Consider the following 14,951-nt stretch of genomic DNA (forward strand, 5'->3'; position numbering starts at 1 on the left):
AGCAAATATGACTATAAACAAAGATCCACAAGCACTAGAGTTAAGTACGTTCCCAAACCAATAAAGATTTAAAGATTGTGTTATCTTCGAATACAATGGGGCAGCAGCAAAAAGTACAGAGAAGAGATCATTGATAAACTGGAATATTAGAAATGGGTGAATATTCAAAAACTCGGCCAACTTCTTAAAAAATAGTCACAATACATGTAATACGAACACACACACACTTTTTCAATATTTCAACATATATAACTGTCAATTTATAACCAATCATCACATTATGCAACTGACAGGAAGCAAAAATTGAATTACAACAATTAGAGCGATACAACTTCTAAATGTATATTCACCTTTGTTGGAAGTAAATCATAGTTTCTGTATGAGCATTTCTTTCCGGTCTCCTCAAGCTTTTTCTTCATAAGGATGCTAAAATCATTAGCACCACAACAAAAGTCCACAATCTGACCAGAAGTAACCATGCCAATCAGGTATTCAACATCAAGTATCAGAAATATATTAACAATGTCCAGAATGGTAATCAAACAGACAGAAAATAATAATTTGACCAGGAAAATCAGATACTTTGTTGTACATAAATGCCAGATAAAGAAAATTCAAGTAGACAAGTGTGAAATCTAAAGGGAAAAACTGAAGAAATATAAAAGCAAAGATTTAAAGCAAATTGAGGACAAAAGTCAGAGCAACAGAGAACTGCCAAAAGCCGACAATATTAAGTTCCCTCAAATCATTTTACAGCAAATATTCCAAGAAGAAACTAGAAACTGAAGATTTGATAGAATGACAATTCTGTTATTATTGTCACTCAGTTTCAGGTGAATATAAACGAGTTTAATGACAAAATTCATGCAAATGGAGGTAAAGGACCAAATATGTGCACAAGAATAGTAGTACTTACTGTATCACCATTCTGAACATACCAATGTAGTTTATCAATAATCTGCAAATGTAAAAAATCATTCTTTAAGCAATGCTAGATGGATGCAATTATGAATATTAATATGGATACATAGGTAACATGCAAACTAAATATAATTGGTATGAATACTATGTATGTGATGGCCAAAAAAGAAATTCATTTGAACACAATAAAAAGTATGGTCATATCTGAAGCATATTCCTCCAGTACCCTTTTGCTTTTATCACATGCCCGGTTTAATCAAACCCAAAAAACCTACATACCAAGGGATATAATTATACAGGAAAAAACTGAACTGAACAGAGGCAGACAGACACAAAACTAAAGTACTCAACAGGGTGAAGAATGCAAACTGCAGAGGTGAGGCTTGGCCAGAAAACCACCAAAGAGCAGTTGATGTGTGTCAAATTGAAACAACAGACGAGAGAGACGGAGCAGAGGCCATATTATTATGAAATTCTTATTATTCAAAATAACGTAACAGACAATCTTATTATGACACATAATACGCAGTGGAAATCGAAAGAAGAAAGAGAAAAAAAACAAAGGGAAAAATAACAGATAAAAGAAGAAAGAAGGCAAAGAAATAAAATAAAATAAAAAGGTAAGAAAAAAAAAACAGTGAAAATTGAAAACGAAGAGGAAGAGAAGAAAGAAGAGAGAGAAAAAAAAGTAAGAAGAAGAAAACAAAATAGTGGAAATCGAAAACAAAGAAGAAAAAGAGAAGAAAGAAAGAATATACATTTTATTAAATGTATTTTAATTTTTTTAAAATTATAATTTTATTAATGTATTTTTTATTTTTAAAAATTATAATTTTATTGCAAAAATGTCATTTGACTATGTCGGACACGATCAAATTCACGAATTGGATTGGTCAAATTCGTGTATCGGATTGGTCAACGTGTCGGAAATGTTGACAACATGTCGGATACGTGTCGACGACACCGACTCTTCAGGTTTTTTAAACTGTCGGTGCTTTATAGCCCAACAACTTAAGTTTTTGAGTTAAATTGGTATTTTGATTATTTAAGCAGCAATAATTAAAATTCTCAGAAGTAATCCGAAAATAGGTATGTACCTTGCACATAAATATCTGTTTCAGAACATCAGGGTCACAAACAGCTTCTACATCCTGAATGCTGCACTCACTCTCTAGCTTCCTTAGAGCTGTTTGAGCAGCCTGTATATACACACGACAGAACACATAATCGTACAAGAAAATCCACAAAGAGACACACATTAATAAAAATAGGTACATACATCGACTGATCCTTCCAGCTTCCCCTTTGTAATTGTCTCCTCCAGAACATTTCTGAATGCGTGAGTATGAGTAAAAGCAAGCTTGCGCTTTACACTCTCCAACGTAACTGATGATCTAGCTTCTTTAAACAAGGCCAACAAACTACATGGGAGGAAATAATGTCAGCATTCAAGTTTCAGACAAGAATCAAAGGAATTACATCATAATGCCAACCATTAAAGAAATACTCTGAAAGAACAAAAAGAATCAATAGCAAGAAAATAAGCAACTCAGAAGTCAGATTAGACACCTCTTCTCTGAATCAGCATCTGATAAAGGCAGTGAACAACTCAACTTTCTAATAGGCTCAACCAACGGGGTCTCATTATCAACCTGATTGACAGGCTTGATTCGCTCATAACCCTTATTCATTTCATTTGACTTTGGTTTTTTCTTCTTACTAAGTTCCCCAGATGACAGTCTTCCAATCAAATTAGGTCCCTTATCTTTGCCAACATTGTTCTTCTTCAATATAACTCTCCCTTTGTCCGCAGGTTTTGTCCTCTCATCAGCAGCATTAATTTCTGGATAAGTGCCTTTAACATTGGGGAATTTTAAATGATCTCTTTTGGGAGTCCCAAGTTCATCATCAATCTCATGATTTCTGTTCCAAGTAACAGTAAAAAAACTTAAGTAGCGGTCTAAAAGGGCTAATTGAAAAAACAAAAACACCCATATAACACTTACAAACAATATATAAGAATGCGATTGTTTGATAGAAGACCTTCCCAAGCCCTTGGTAAATTATCTTCATCATCAAAAGAGATCTGTCTGATAAAAGCAACTTGAGAGTCAGTTGTTTGGACAATATCAATTAAAATATTAAAATGAAGACAAGAAACACAGAAAAGGAGAGAAATAACCTTGGCAAACATTTGCGATGATAGGACTTTGGACAACGCCTACAAACAGCCAGTTGCAACTCAGGTTCCATCTTATTTTCCAATTCTTTACAGACACAACAATAATGAACGGGACAAATAAAAGGATGACCATCCGCGATATTTTTCTCAAGTTCCTCTCCAACATGCTTAAACTTAACTACCATGGGAAGTAACTTCGCAACACAACGTGGATGATAAAAACGGCCACAGGTTGCAGAAGAACATTTAGTGACCTGAAAGAGGAATTCCCAAAATAACTTAGTTCCGTACAATAGAAGGAGGCTCCTGAAAAAAGCCTCTTGTTTCCAAAAGCCACTATCTTAACAAATCAATCGAAATCAAGACCAGATATTACAGACTTTGAAGCAGGAGAACTAAGTCTTCAAATCAATATTTCACAGGAATGCATGATAGGAGAACAAGGATACATAAACAACTTAACTTGGCATGTGGAAGGTAAGCTTGGAAGCACAGCCAATATTACAAGGTTCACCAAAACCTCAATGTTTTCCTAACTTATCAAGGTTGTACGGAAAATAAGTAAAAGAAACTGTTGAGCAAAAATTTAATTTATCTTTTATAAACTAGGCGTTTTCCATTTAAACAGGTTGCCTCGTACTTTTGGATAGGGCTTAAATCATCATAATTCAAAGGAATCAAACAATGTACTGCAAAGTCAAACACCAACATCATGGCAACTCAACCCTGATAAAGGCAGCATGAACTCTTGAAATACAGATTTAAAGCATCCATGAAGAAGGTTATTTTTGTGGATGTCAATATTTGTCGAAGAGAAAAATACAAAAAGCAAGTGAGAGATTCAAAGCGCATGTTGTGGAAAATATATGGGAATTGCCCTTCCCCTTCTCACATTTCAGGTCATAAGGTCTACAACATACAAGGTATTTCCCCCCAAAATTTGTTCAATAGGCAAGCTTGGGCTGGCTACAGAATGTGTGTAGCAAAAAAAATAAAAAAATCAGCTCCAATCATTTTCAGGGATTCTGTGCAAATCGTTTGACATCCAGCTCATCTGAACTGGAAGGCTTATAAAGAAAATAAAAAATTGCATCTATAATATAAAATTAAATAAAAAATAGTATAAATACAGAAACATGTCTTTCAAATGAGGTATAGCTACTTCGTCCAAAACTTTTAAGATCTCTGGTTAGCCATTCCAGCCAGGAAACAACTCATTTACTGAATGATCCATGACTCAATAAACCCCAAAGAAACCAAAATATAAAGCAATAGAGATAATGAATTGCACAAGAGATCTTCAGTGGCCATTAGGACCTTCATTGATGTTTGCGTTTACAACAAGGTGCCACCACATACATCACCAAAACTTTCATTAAAAGTAGAAGCAAAGCCGAATATGCTAAAAGCTCTTTCTCCTCGATTAAAATTGTAACAAAGAATAATTTGTATTAAAAAGACTAACAAGGATTAGGTGGCACATCATCCAGCTATGGAAAAATATATAAATGAACTAATCAACAAGTAAAGAGCAAGCGATTTTATTTGCCATAGCCATACCTCAGCACCCTTAACTTTATCAGAAGATCCCAGCTTGCCACATGCAAAACATTGGTGCTGATTATATTTACAATTCTTACAATAAAAGCTCTGGATCAACTGCAAATTTTTGCCACAAGAAAATAAATTTCTACATGATTATATGAAGTGGAAAAGGACAGCTAAAATACATATAAAAAGAAAATAACATTATCATACATTGACTTCCTTTCGGGTAAAACCAAGAGAATCACAATTAGAGTCTCTACCATCCTCCTCAGTAGCATGAAATGACCTCATGCACGCTCCATCGCAACTGCATTATCATTCAATAAGTTAAAATTATGAATATAAACAAATACTATTCTACAACAAGGAAGCAAATGAGAAAATCATATAATTCATTATAAGAAATTTGTTAGAATTTATTTAGAATAAGTTTAGACTCATTTAGAATTTCTTTAGAATATATTATATACTCAATTAGTCATCCAAAATAAATAAATAAATAAAACCACTCCCCATCAAACCTCAACTTGTTAGGGTAGGAGTAAGGGAATTCCCACAAGAATGATAAAGGAAAAGGCATTCATACTGATGAATAAGGTATAGGAGATGATGATAGTAAGACTGAAGAGGAAGAAGATGAAGGATTAATTATGTTAGATGATGACTCAACTCATCGTTATAGTAATAATGCTAGACTTGATGACTGATAAGTAGGAGGATAACTACTTTTAGACTAGGTTACATATGCAGTTATGTATTATGATTTTTTTATTTATGAGCTTAGATATGTGTTGATGACAAGAATCAACTATATGACCTTATGACTAATGATTTTTTCTTTTATTCACACATTTAGCACCCCACACACACACGTGCGTGCGCGAGCGTGTGTGTGCGCGCGTCTTTAAATCTTACACACACAATCACGATTTGATAACCTTGGTCATATGGTACTAGTACTTGACTTAAAGATTAGTATAAATAGAACCATTTTAATAGCATTTCATATATCATTATTACACACCATGTGAATATAATATATTACTATTCAGAGTTACTATTCCTATAATTCTTAACAAAATTATCTATAGTCACAGATACACAAGACAGAAATAAAACATTATAATAAATTAACCCATATGAAAAAGAATTCATACCACAAAAGTTTACCACCATTGTCACAAAGCGCACAAACAGAATCCAACCAATCCTCCTCTGCTTCTGACTCTTCACTAGGTTCATCTATCATATCATTGTCATTATCATCAACTATACATTGAGGTTGAGCCAAATCTTTAACTTCCTGAAATCAAGCATTAAAATCTTAAGAAAACATTAAAAACAATAAATATGACTTGAATAAAAAAGAAAAAAAAGGAACAAAAATATCAGAGAAGATCATCTTCATGGAAGGAAAAATAAATATTTAACAAACCTCATTCGAAAGTTTCTGAATCCCCAACTTCTTCTCCAAAACCAAGAGCAAAAGCTGTTGAAATCATCATGTAATTGTCATTAAAATGAAGCACATATGATGGGAACAACTACAATCAAGCCTTGTGACACCAAGCCTTTTATTGAAAGGAAAGTAGCATTCAAATTTTGTTAGTTGGTATAAGCACAATTTTTAGCAAAAGAACCAAGTAAAAGGATTTTCAAGCCCTTAATAATAATAAATAATATAGAGTAAAAAATAATTAAACAATTTTGTTATGAGAGGGCACATATTTTACAGGAGAAAAAAAGAGAGTTGCAAAACAAGGAGAAAATTAAGAGAAACAGAGACATGAATCACCCAACACCCCGTTGTTAGAATTATTATTTTATGGGCAATATTAATTAATAAGTTTTGTCTTTTAAAATTAATCGGGTTAATGGATATTCCAATATTATTATTATAACTAGCCCATTGTGATCACATTGAATTGGGCTTCTGGCATCTGTTGTTATTGGGCCTAGTTGGGCAGCAGTGTAGGCTTTAGTGTGACCCTGGTTTTCCATGATGGGTGGACCCAGTGGACACAGACTCTTTTCTGGGTTATTGGCTAGGTCCCCTCTCTAGCCTATTTATATTGGAGCTAAGCTCCATTAGCCATCATGCTCCCATCTGCTGAAGGCTGCCAATTTCTGAATAGGCAATAGAGAGGAAGACTCTAGCATCTTGTTCCCATATTTCCAACCGTTCTTCTCCGACTTTGTGATGGCCCAACAAGGTACACATAATTACAACTCTGATTTATTAACATTTGGTATTTTATAATCATTGCATGATTCATAATTTGAGATTTAACATTTGGTATCAGAGCCACATGTATATGATTATAGAATCCAATATAACTTTATTTGTTCGGTTGAGAATTCACGTGTAGCGTTATCTTTATTTATCATTGTTTTCTGTGCAATTCTATCTTGCATTTTTTTTATGATTTCTAGCTAGCGTACATAGATGTTTTGAATGTACAGTATTATATGTTTTGAATGTTTACGTGTTGAGGACAATACTAGTCTGTATTATTTTTTTTTTTCAATAATTGTAAGGTGAATCATGAACGGGAAGATCATTAGAATTTTTTTTACTTTTGTTCAACAATTCGCCATTGTTAGCAGAGAAGACTGATTCGTTGAATGGGTTTCTGAATTTCTAAAACCCCACCCCACAATGACCTTGACAACTTTATTAGGTCCCACGTAATTTTTTATTTTTTTTTTACCGTTTTATCAAGATATATCCCACGTAAGATTTATTATTCAAGTAACATATAACAACTATTCAAGTGAGATATATCGTGGGCATGATTTTCTGTGTACTTGTTTTTCGGTTCCGATTTTAAAGGGAGCTTTAAATATTTTACTTGTTATCAATTATAAACAAAAGAAATTTTTTTTACCGTTTGCGATAAACCAGTAACAACTCGATATATATTGTTATTATATTCTAGGATAAAGTTGGATATATATATATTGTTATTCTTTTTACCTTGTTGACTGGATATATCGTTTATATATATATATATATATATATATATATATATATATATATATAAATATATATATATTTTCAAAACAACACGTAACTATATATATATATATATCGTTGGCGATAATCTATATTTGCAAAACAACACGTAAATATTCTCCAGTATTTATTCAAAATCATTGTCAGTTTTATGACTCATCGAGTTTTATAAGATATTAGATAATTATCCTGGTTGCACAGCATGTATAATAACTCATTGAATTTTGAATATTTATTCAAAATAAAAGTCTTATCCTTGTTTCCATTAAATCTGAAGTCTTATCCTTGTGGATGCATTATCAGTTTGTGCTTTTTATTATTTCGCTGTACATGCTGCCTTTATTCGAATTTTATATATATTTCAGAATAGCTTAATACACCCCGTAATGATATAACTTAAATATTATTTTGATACACAATTATAATAATTGTGATTGACAATGAGTGAATTCTTTTGGTTGACAAATGCAATATTTTTTTTTCAAGAAACACATGTTGGAAAAGTGTTTCGTGTTGTTTGAGCATGTTTGATTCATGAGTTATTATTGTTGTTTAATAATTATTATATGTTAATTACCTTCCCAAAGGGGGTTTTTAATATATAATAATAAATTACATGAAGATAAATGTTATTGATGGGAATATGTAATTGAAAATTATTTATCTGCCCAAAGGGGGTAAATTTTTTGAAAATTACATATGACGATTTTTGGAATTAAGGAGATATATAATTTATAAAATTTATCTGCCCAAAGGGGATAAGTTTTAGACAATTATGTATAATTCTCTCCATTGTTAAATCTTCATGTGATGAAAAATAATTATGTATTATATACTCTGCCCAAAGGGGAGTCTATGATATTTAATTATTTTTGTTATTGCTCATGACTAATTTATTGCATTATATGTGTCAATCAGTTAACTTCGCTCTTAACAATAATAATGCCACTGTCGAAATGCTGACTGGATCGAATTACAAGAAGTGGAAACAAGACATTGAATTTGCGCTGGGAATTGTTGATTTAGACTTTGCCTTACGTCAAAATGAACCGCGTAGACCCACTGATGAGAGCACTGACAGTCAGAGAGCCCATTATGCGAGATGGGAGAAATCCAATCGTTTGAGCCTTATTGCTATGAAGAGGTCGATTGCTGAGCATCTGCTCAGTGGTTTGCCTGAAAATTTGACTGCTAAAGCCTTTCTTGATGCTGTTGGTGAGAGATTTAAAATTTCAAACAAAGCTGAGGCTGGGTATCTGGTGAATGAACTGACTAATATGAAATATAACGCTTCAATCGGGATACGAGAATTTATTCTGAGGATGGTCCACATTCAAACCAAGTTGAAGGGCCATAATATCGTTTTTCAGGATGATTTTATTGTGCATCATGTTCTGAATGTTTTGCCTGCTGATTTTAGCCAGATTAAAACTGCTTATACTGCGCAGAATGAAACTTGGGGTGTTAACGATCTCATTGGGAAATGTGTTGCTGAAGAAGACAAGTTAAAGAAAGAAAAGGATGAGTCTGCTTTTGCTCTTTTATCCATCAAGGATAAAACAAAATTCTTCAACAAGAATAAAGGAAAGTTTAAAAGGCACAATTCTCTTGCTCCTAAGCAATCTCAGAATTTCAAAAGGAAGGGCAATGATGATAAATATGGAGGAGCGGTTATAAAATGTTTTCATTGCAAGGTAAAGGGTCACAAGAGGACCAATTGCTACAAGTTTAAGGCTTGGTTAGCTAAGAAACAAAAGGGCCAAGGTGAGTTATTGGTATGTTTTGAATCAAATATAATTGATGTCCCTTTAAACTCTTGGTGGATGGATTCTGGTGCTTCTGTCCATGTAACATCTACTTTGCAGGGTCTAACAAACCTGAGGAAACCAAGTCTGAGGGAGTCAAAGCTTAAAGTTGGAAATGATGTGGGCGTAGACGTGCAGCTTGTTGGCACTATTTTTCTGCAACTAGATTCTGGCTATAGACTAGTTTTAAATAATGTTTTCTATGTTCCAGACTTTAGAAGGAACTTAGTTTCCCTTTCATCCTTGGACAATGTTGGATATTGTTTTCATTTTGCTAATAAAAAAGTGGATGTGTTTTTTGATTCTAAGATTATTGGAAATTGTGTTATGGATGATGGTTTATATAAATTGTCTTTGTCTTCTGATGACCCATATTGCTCGTTGAATGTTGAATCTGGTGTGAGTAAAAGGTGTTTAATCAAAGAAAAATCTTCTTTGCTTTGGCATAAGCGTCTAGGGCATATCTCTAAAGAAAGGGTTAATAGACTCATCACATCTGAAATCCTTCCTCCTCTTGAATTAGACGATGTTGAGATTTGTGTTGATTGCGTGAGAGGAAAATTAACTAAAACTAAGAAAAAAGGTGCTACTCGTAGTCAAGAATTACTGGAGATTATTCACACAGATATTAGTGGGCCTTATGCCACCACTTTGTATGGCCAGAAATTTTTCATCACCTTCATTGATGATTTCTCTCGCTATGGTTATGTGTTTTTAATTAAGGAGAAGACTGAGGCTCTTGATGTGTTTAAAGTATTCCGCACTGAAGTTGAAAAACAATTGGGAAAAGTCATCAAAGTTGTTAGATCTGATCGTGGTGGTGAGTACTATGGGAGATATACTGAAACTGGGCAGCACATGGGGCCTTTTGCTAAATACTTGCAAGATTGTGGTATTATCGCTCAATATACGATGCCTGGTAGTCCTGAACAGAATGGTGTATCTGAAAGACGAAATCGTACCCTTATTGAGATGAAAAGAAGTATGATGAGCAGATCTAATTTACCTGAGTTTTTATGGGGTGAAGCAATTAAAACAGCGGCGTATATTCTGAATCGTGTGCCTAGTAAGTCTGTCCCAAAGACACCTTTTGAGTTATGGACTGGTAGAAAGCCCAGCTTAAATCATCTTCGAGTTTGGGGTTGTCCATCAGAAGTGAAGATTTATGATCCTTTTCAAAAGAAGTCGGAACCAAGAACCACCAGATGTTACTTTATTGGATACCCTAATCACTCTAAAGGGTATAAATTTTATTGTCCTTCCCGTGGCACCAGAATTGTTGAATCACAAGTTGCAAAATTTCTAGAGTTTGATGTTGCTGAAATGACTTCTTCTCACTCTTATGAAAGTGGAGAATCATCTGAAACTATATTTATACCTGTGCTTTCTTCAAATGATGCTTTGACTTGGGAAACTCAGAGAATGGCAGCTCCTGTTGTTAATGAACCAGCTCCCTCTGTAGAACTTGAAACTACTCAGTTACCTGAAGAGGTTCCAATTGTACCATTGAGAAGGTCGCAAAGAGAAAGAAGACCTACTATCACTAATGATTTCATAGTCTATCTTGGTGAAAATGATTCTATGATTGAGGAGATATTTGATCATGTGACCTATGAAGAGGCTCTTGAAAGTGACCAAGCAGATGAATGGTTGAAAGCTATGAAAGATGAGATGAATTCCTTTTCTGCAAATCAGGTATGGGAACTTGTTGATTTACCTGACGGGCACAGATCTATTGGCTGTAAATGAGTATTCAAAACAAAGAAAGATAATAAGGGTCAGATAGAAAGATTCAAGGCAAGATTAGTTGCAAAAGGCTACACACAGAGAGAGGGCATTGACTTCACTGAAACTTTTTCTCCGGTATCTACTAAAGATTCCTTCAGGATAATCATGGCATTAGTGGCTCATTTTGATCTAGAGCTTCATCAAATGGATGTGAAAACAACTTTTCTTAATGGAATCCTTGAAGAGGAAGTATATATGTTGCAGCCCGAAGGTTTTAAAGAAGCTGGCAAGGAAGGCATGGTGTGTAAACTTCAGCGGTCCATCTATGGTCTTAAACAAGCGTCACGTCAGTGGTACTTGAAATTTGACAAGGTTGTAAGATCACACGGTTTTGAGGATAATAAATTTGACCAATGCATCTACATGAAAGTAAGTGGGAGTAGATATATCTTCTTAGTACTTTATGTAGATGACATTTTGCTTGCTAATAATAATGTTGATTTATTGAATGAGACGAAAGCTATTCTCTCCAGAAATTTTGAGATGAAAGACCTTGGTGATGCTTCTTTTGTTATGGGCATTGAGATTCACCGTGACAGATCTAAAAAAGTTCTGGGGTTATCACAAAAAAGCTATATTGATCGTGTGCTAAAGAGATTTAATATGCAATCTTGCAGACCTGGTGATGCTCCAGTTGTAAAGGGAGACAAATTAAGTAAAGAGCAGTGTCCTAAAATGATGTTGAAAAGGAAGCGATGAAAAATATTCCCTATGATAGTGCAGTTGGAAGCCTTATGTACGCACAAGTATGCACCAGACCTGATATTGCTTTTGCTGTAAATACTCTCGGGAGATATTTGTCAAATGCAGGTCATGATCACTGGGTTGCCGCCAAGAAAGTAATGAGATATCTGCAGCGCACAAAGGATTTCATGCTTGTATATAAAAGAGTAGAAGATCTCAAGGTAATTGGTTATTCGGATGCTGATTTTACTGGTTGCTCAGATGATAGAAAATCGACTTCTGGATACATTTTTATGTTGGCTGGTGGTGCTATCTCATGGAAAAGCACAAAGCAAACTCTTATCACGAGTTCTACAATGTATGCTGAGTTTGTAGCTTGTTATGGTGCTTCTATTCAGGCAGTCTGGCTGAGAAATTTGATCTCTGATTTGCGCATAGTGAACTCTATATCCAAACCTATGGTGATCTATTGTGATAATACTGCAGCTGTGTTCTATTCCAAGAATGACAAGGTTAACAATGCATCTAAACATATGGAAATCAAATACTACACAGTGAAGGACTTGGTTAAAAAAGGTGACATTGCTATTCAAAATATCAGAACCGATTTCATGTTGGCAGATCCATTGACAAAGGGTTTGCGACCCGTATTGTTCAAGGAACATGTGAAGAATATGGGTATCTTTGACTCTTTTCATTCCCTTGATTAGTGGGAGTCATGTTTATTTTTTTCCTTGCTTTCAGTTATTTTGCTTGTAGACTGATATTTCTTGAGAATTATTGATGATCATCATGATTTTGTTATTATTATTCTATTGTCGACTGAGAAGTATAATTGTCTTTAAACATGTTGTAAAGTTTAAAGATATATAATTGTCACTGTTGAGATCTCATGTTGTACTGTGACATACTGGCTTATTTAAGCAAAGCAATTTCATGTTGTTTAGAAATTGTGGTAATGCAATTTCATGTTGTTGAGAAGTTGCATTACAGAGTGTAATTTCATGTTGCTTGGAAATTGCACTAATGTAATTTCATGTTGTTGAGAAGTTACATTGAGGACCGATAAGAATTAGTGTGTTACACTGTTGATCACATTTTGGCACTAATTCTTACTACACTACTAGGCCCTGATTCATGAAGATGTAATACTCATTGTATGTGAGTACGGAAGGTCGTATGCCATGATATTTTCGGTATATTGATCGTCATATTCCTATGATGAGGTTATGTTGGATTGAATTGTGTTGAGATGCTGGAATTGGAATATTACTTTTCGAAATTGTGGCCACGTAAAATTATTTTCTAGTTATTAACCCGATAGAGTCGTTTTCGAAATAAAATGATTTTCAAAATAATATTAAATTAATTAATATAGCCCAAGTGGGAGAATGTTAGAAATATTATTTTATGGGCAATATTAATTAATAAGTTTTGTCTTTTAAAATTAATCGGGTTAATGGATATTCCAATATTATTATTATAACTAGCCCATTGTGATCACATTGAATTGAGCTTCTGACATCTGTTGTTATTGGGCCTAGTTGGGCAGCAGTGTAGGCTTTAGTGTGACCCTGGTTTTCCATGATGGGTGGACCCAGTGGACACAGACTCTTTTCTGGGTTATTGGCTAGGTCCCCTCTCTAGCCTATTTATATTGGAGCTAAGCTCCATTAGCCATCATGCTCCCATGTGCTGAAGGCTGCCAATTTCTGAATAGGCAATAGAGAGGAAGACTCTAGCATCCTGTTCCCATATTTCCAACCGTTCTTCTCCGACTTTGTGATGGCCCAACAAGGTACACATAATTACAACTCTGATTTATTAACGTTTGGTATTTTATAATCATTGCATGATTCATAATTTTAGATTTAACAGGAGGATGTTTCTATCCGTTTGGTTGGACTTAAGTGATCATTTTAATTAGTTGCTGGGTTATTCTTAATGCGGCCGAATATGTAGTTTCTATGTTAATAAGTAGAGAACTATAATCGAGTGTTTGTTTTCTATATTTTGGCTATTTGTTAATTCTGTATTCTATTCTGCTTTGGAGAAAGTATAGCAACCCCATATTAGATTACCAAAAATTGTGAAAAAAGGCTGCACGGATCAAATTAACAACTAACAATTTTACTCACTAATAAACTAAGGGCTTTGTATTTCTTCAGATTAGCAACTTTTCCTGCAAAGAGAAGCAAATTGGGTCCCATCAGATTTTTGAAAAAGAAAAGAAAAGTTAAGGACGTTTTATTAACTGAAAGTGATAGGAGATGAGCAACTTGCTCCGACAGGAAATTTAATTTTGCCATAACCTAATAATATAACTGTTACGGATTTGTCTCTTGAGTCTTGACCTTACTCATCCTAATGTAAGACAGAATAATAATTCAACTTTTACGTAATATTAAATGCATAACGTCCAATTCTCTAAAATTCAAAATCACCACCAATCACGCCATGACATTAGTATCGTTCAACAATATAAGATTCATCATATACATCACCATCTATATAAAACACCATAAATGCTTGTAAAAATGGTTGAAATCTAAAGCACCGGATTATACATAACATGAACTCACTGATTGCACCATATATATAGTGCTTTATAATTTTCATGTTACATAAGAAGAGAATTCTTATGTCACAAAGATAAAAAGTATGTGAGACCCATATATTAAAAAAAATCTTGTGTGAAATTCATATCGACACGAAAATCGAAGGGTGTGTAAGAAAATTTTAATTCTCATGTTACATAAGAATTATAAAACCCACACACACACACACATATATATATAGGGGTTTGCATTTGTCATTTAACATGACACAACAAACTTTTCTACACACAAAACATTTTGTGGGGCCCACACTTTTTGAAGAAAAAAGAAAAAGAAAATTATGGCACGCAAAACGAATCTCTATAACATTACACAATCACTTTTCCTACAACATAACTCTTATAAAACCCATATATATAGGTAAAATTATTTCTGCAGCCGCTTTACGT

General features: G+C 33.9%; 2 protein-coding genes across 2 annotated transcripts; one reads left to right on the top strand and one right to left on the bottom strand.

The window, feature by feature from the left end:
• Nucleotides 1–350: 350 nt before the first annotated feature.
• Nucleotides 351–6,652, bottom strand: LOC133291944 (protein ENHANCED DOWNY MILDEW 2-like; the record flags this gene model as incomplete). The annotated part of the gene is made up of 12 exons (XM_061490302.1): nt 6,554–6,652; nt 6,087–6,140; nt 5,809–5,954; nt 4,862–4,958; nt 4,664–4,762; nt 3,104–3,357; nt 2,928–3,011; nt 2,491–2,844; nt 2,201–2,342; nt 2,019–2,120; nt 917–958; nt 351–461 (listed from the first exon to the last, which is right to left on the bottom strand). Coding segments are annotated over exons 1-12 (1,584 nt in total), but the record flags the coding sequence as incomplete, so codon positions are not given.
• A 5,303-nt stretch (nt 6,653–11,955) lies between these two features.
• On the top strand, nt 11,956–12,654 carry LOC133291946 (secreted RxLR effector protein 161-like). The gene has a single exon (XM_061490304.1). It carries the CDS (start codon nt 11,956–11,958, stop codon nt 12,652–12,654), a length of 699 nt encoding a protein of 232 aa, XP_061346288.1.
• The last annotated feature ends 2,297 nt before the right edge of the window (nt 12,655–14,951 follow it).

The sequence above is a fragment of the Gastrolobium bilobum genome, unplaced genomic scaffold (genome assembly GCF_033153095.1).
Source record: "Gastrolobium bilobum isolate Gb01-03AN ecotype WA unplaced genomic scaffold, APGP_CSIRO_Gbil_v1 utg16513, whole genome shotgun sequence".
NCBI classification, from domain to species: domain Eukaryota; kingdom Viridiplantae; phylum Streptophyta; class Magnoliopsida; order Fabales; family Fabaceae; genus Gastrolobium; species Gastrolobium bilobum.

Coding starts and splice junctions, on each gene's coding strand:
- LOC133291946 (XM_061490304.1), top strand. CDS start 11,956: ATGAAAAATATTCCCTATGATAGTGCAGTTGGAAGCCTTATGTACGCA.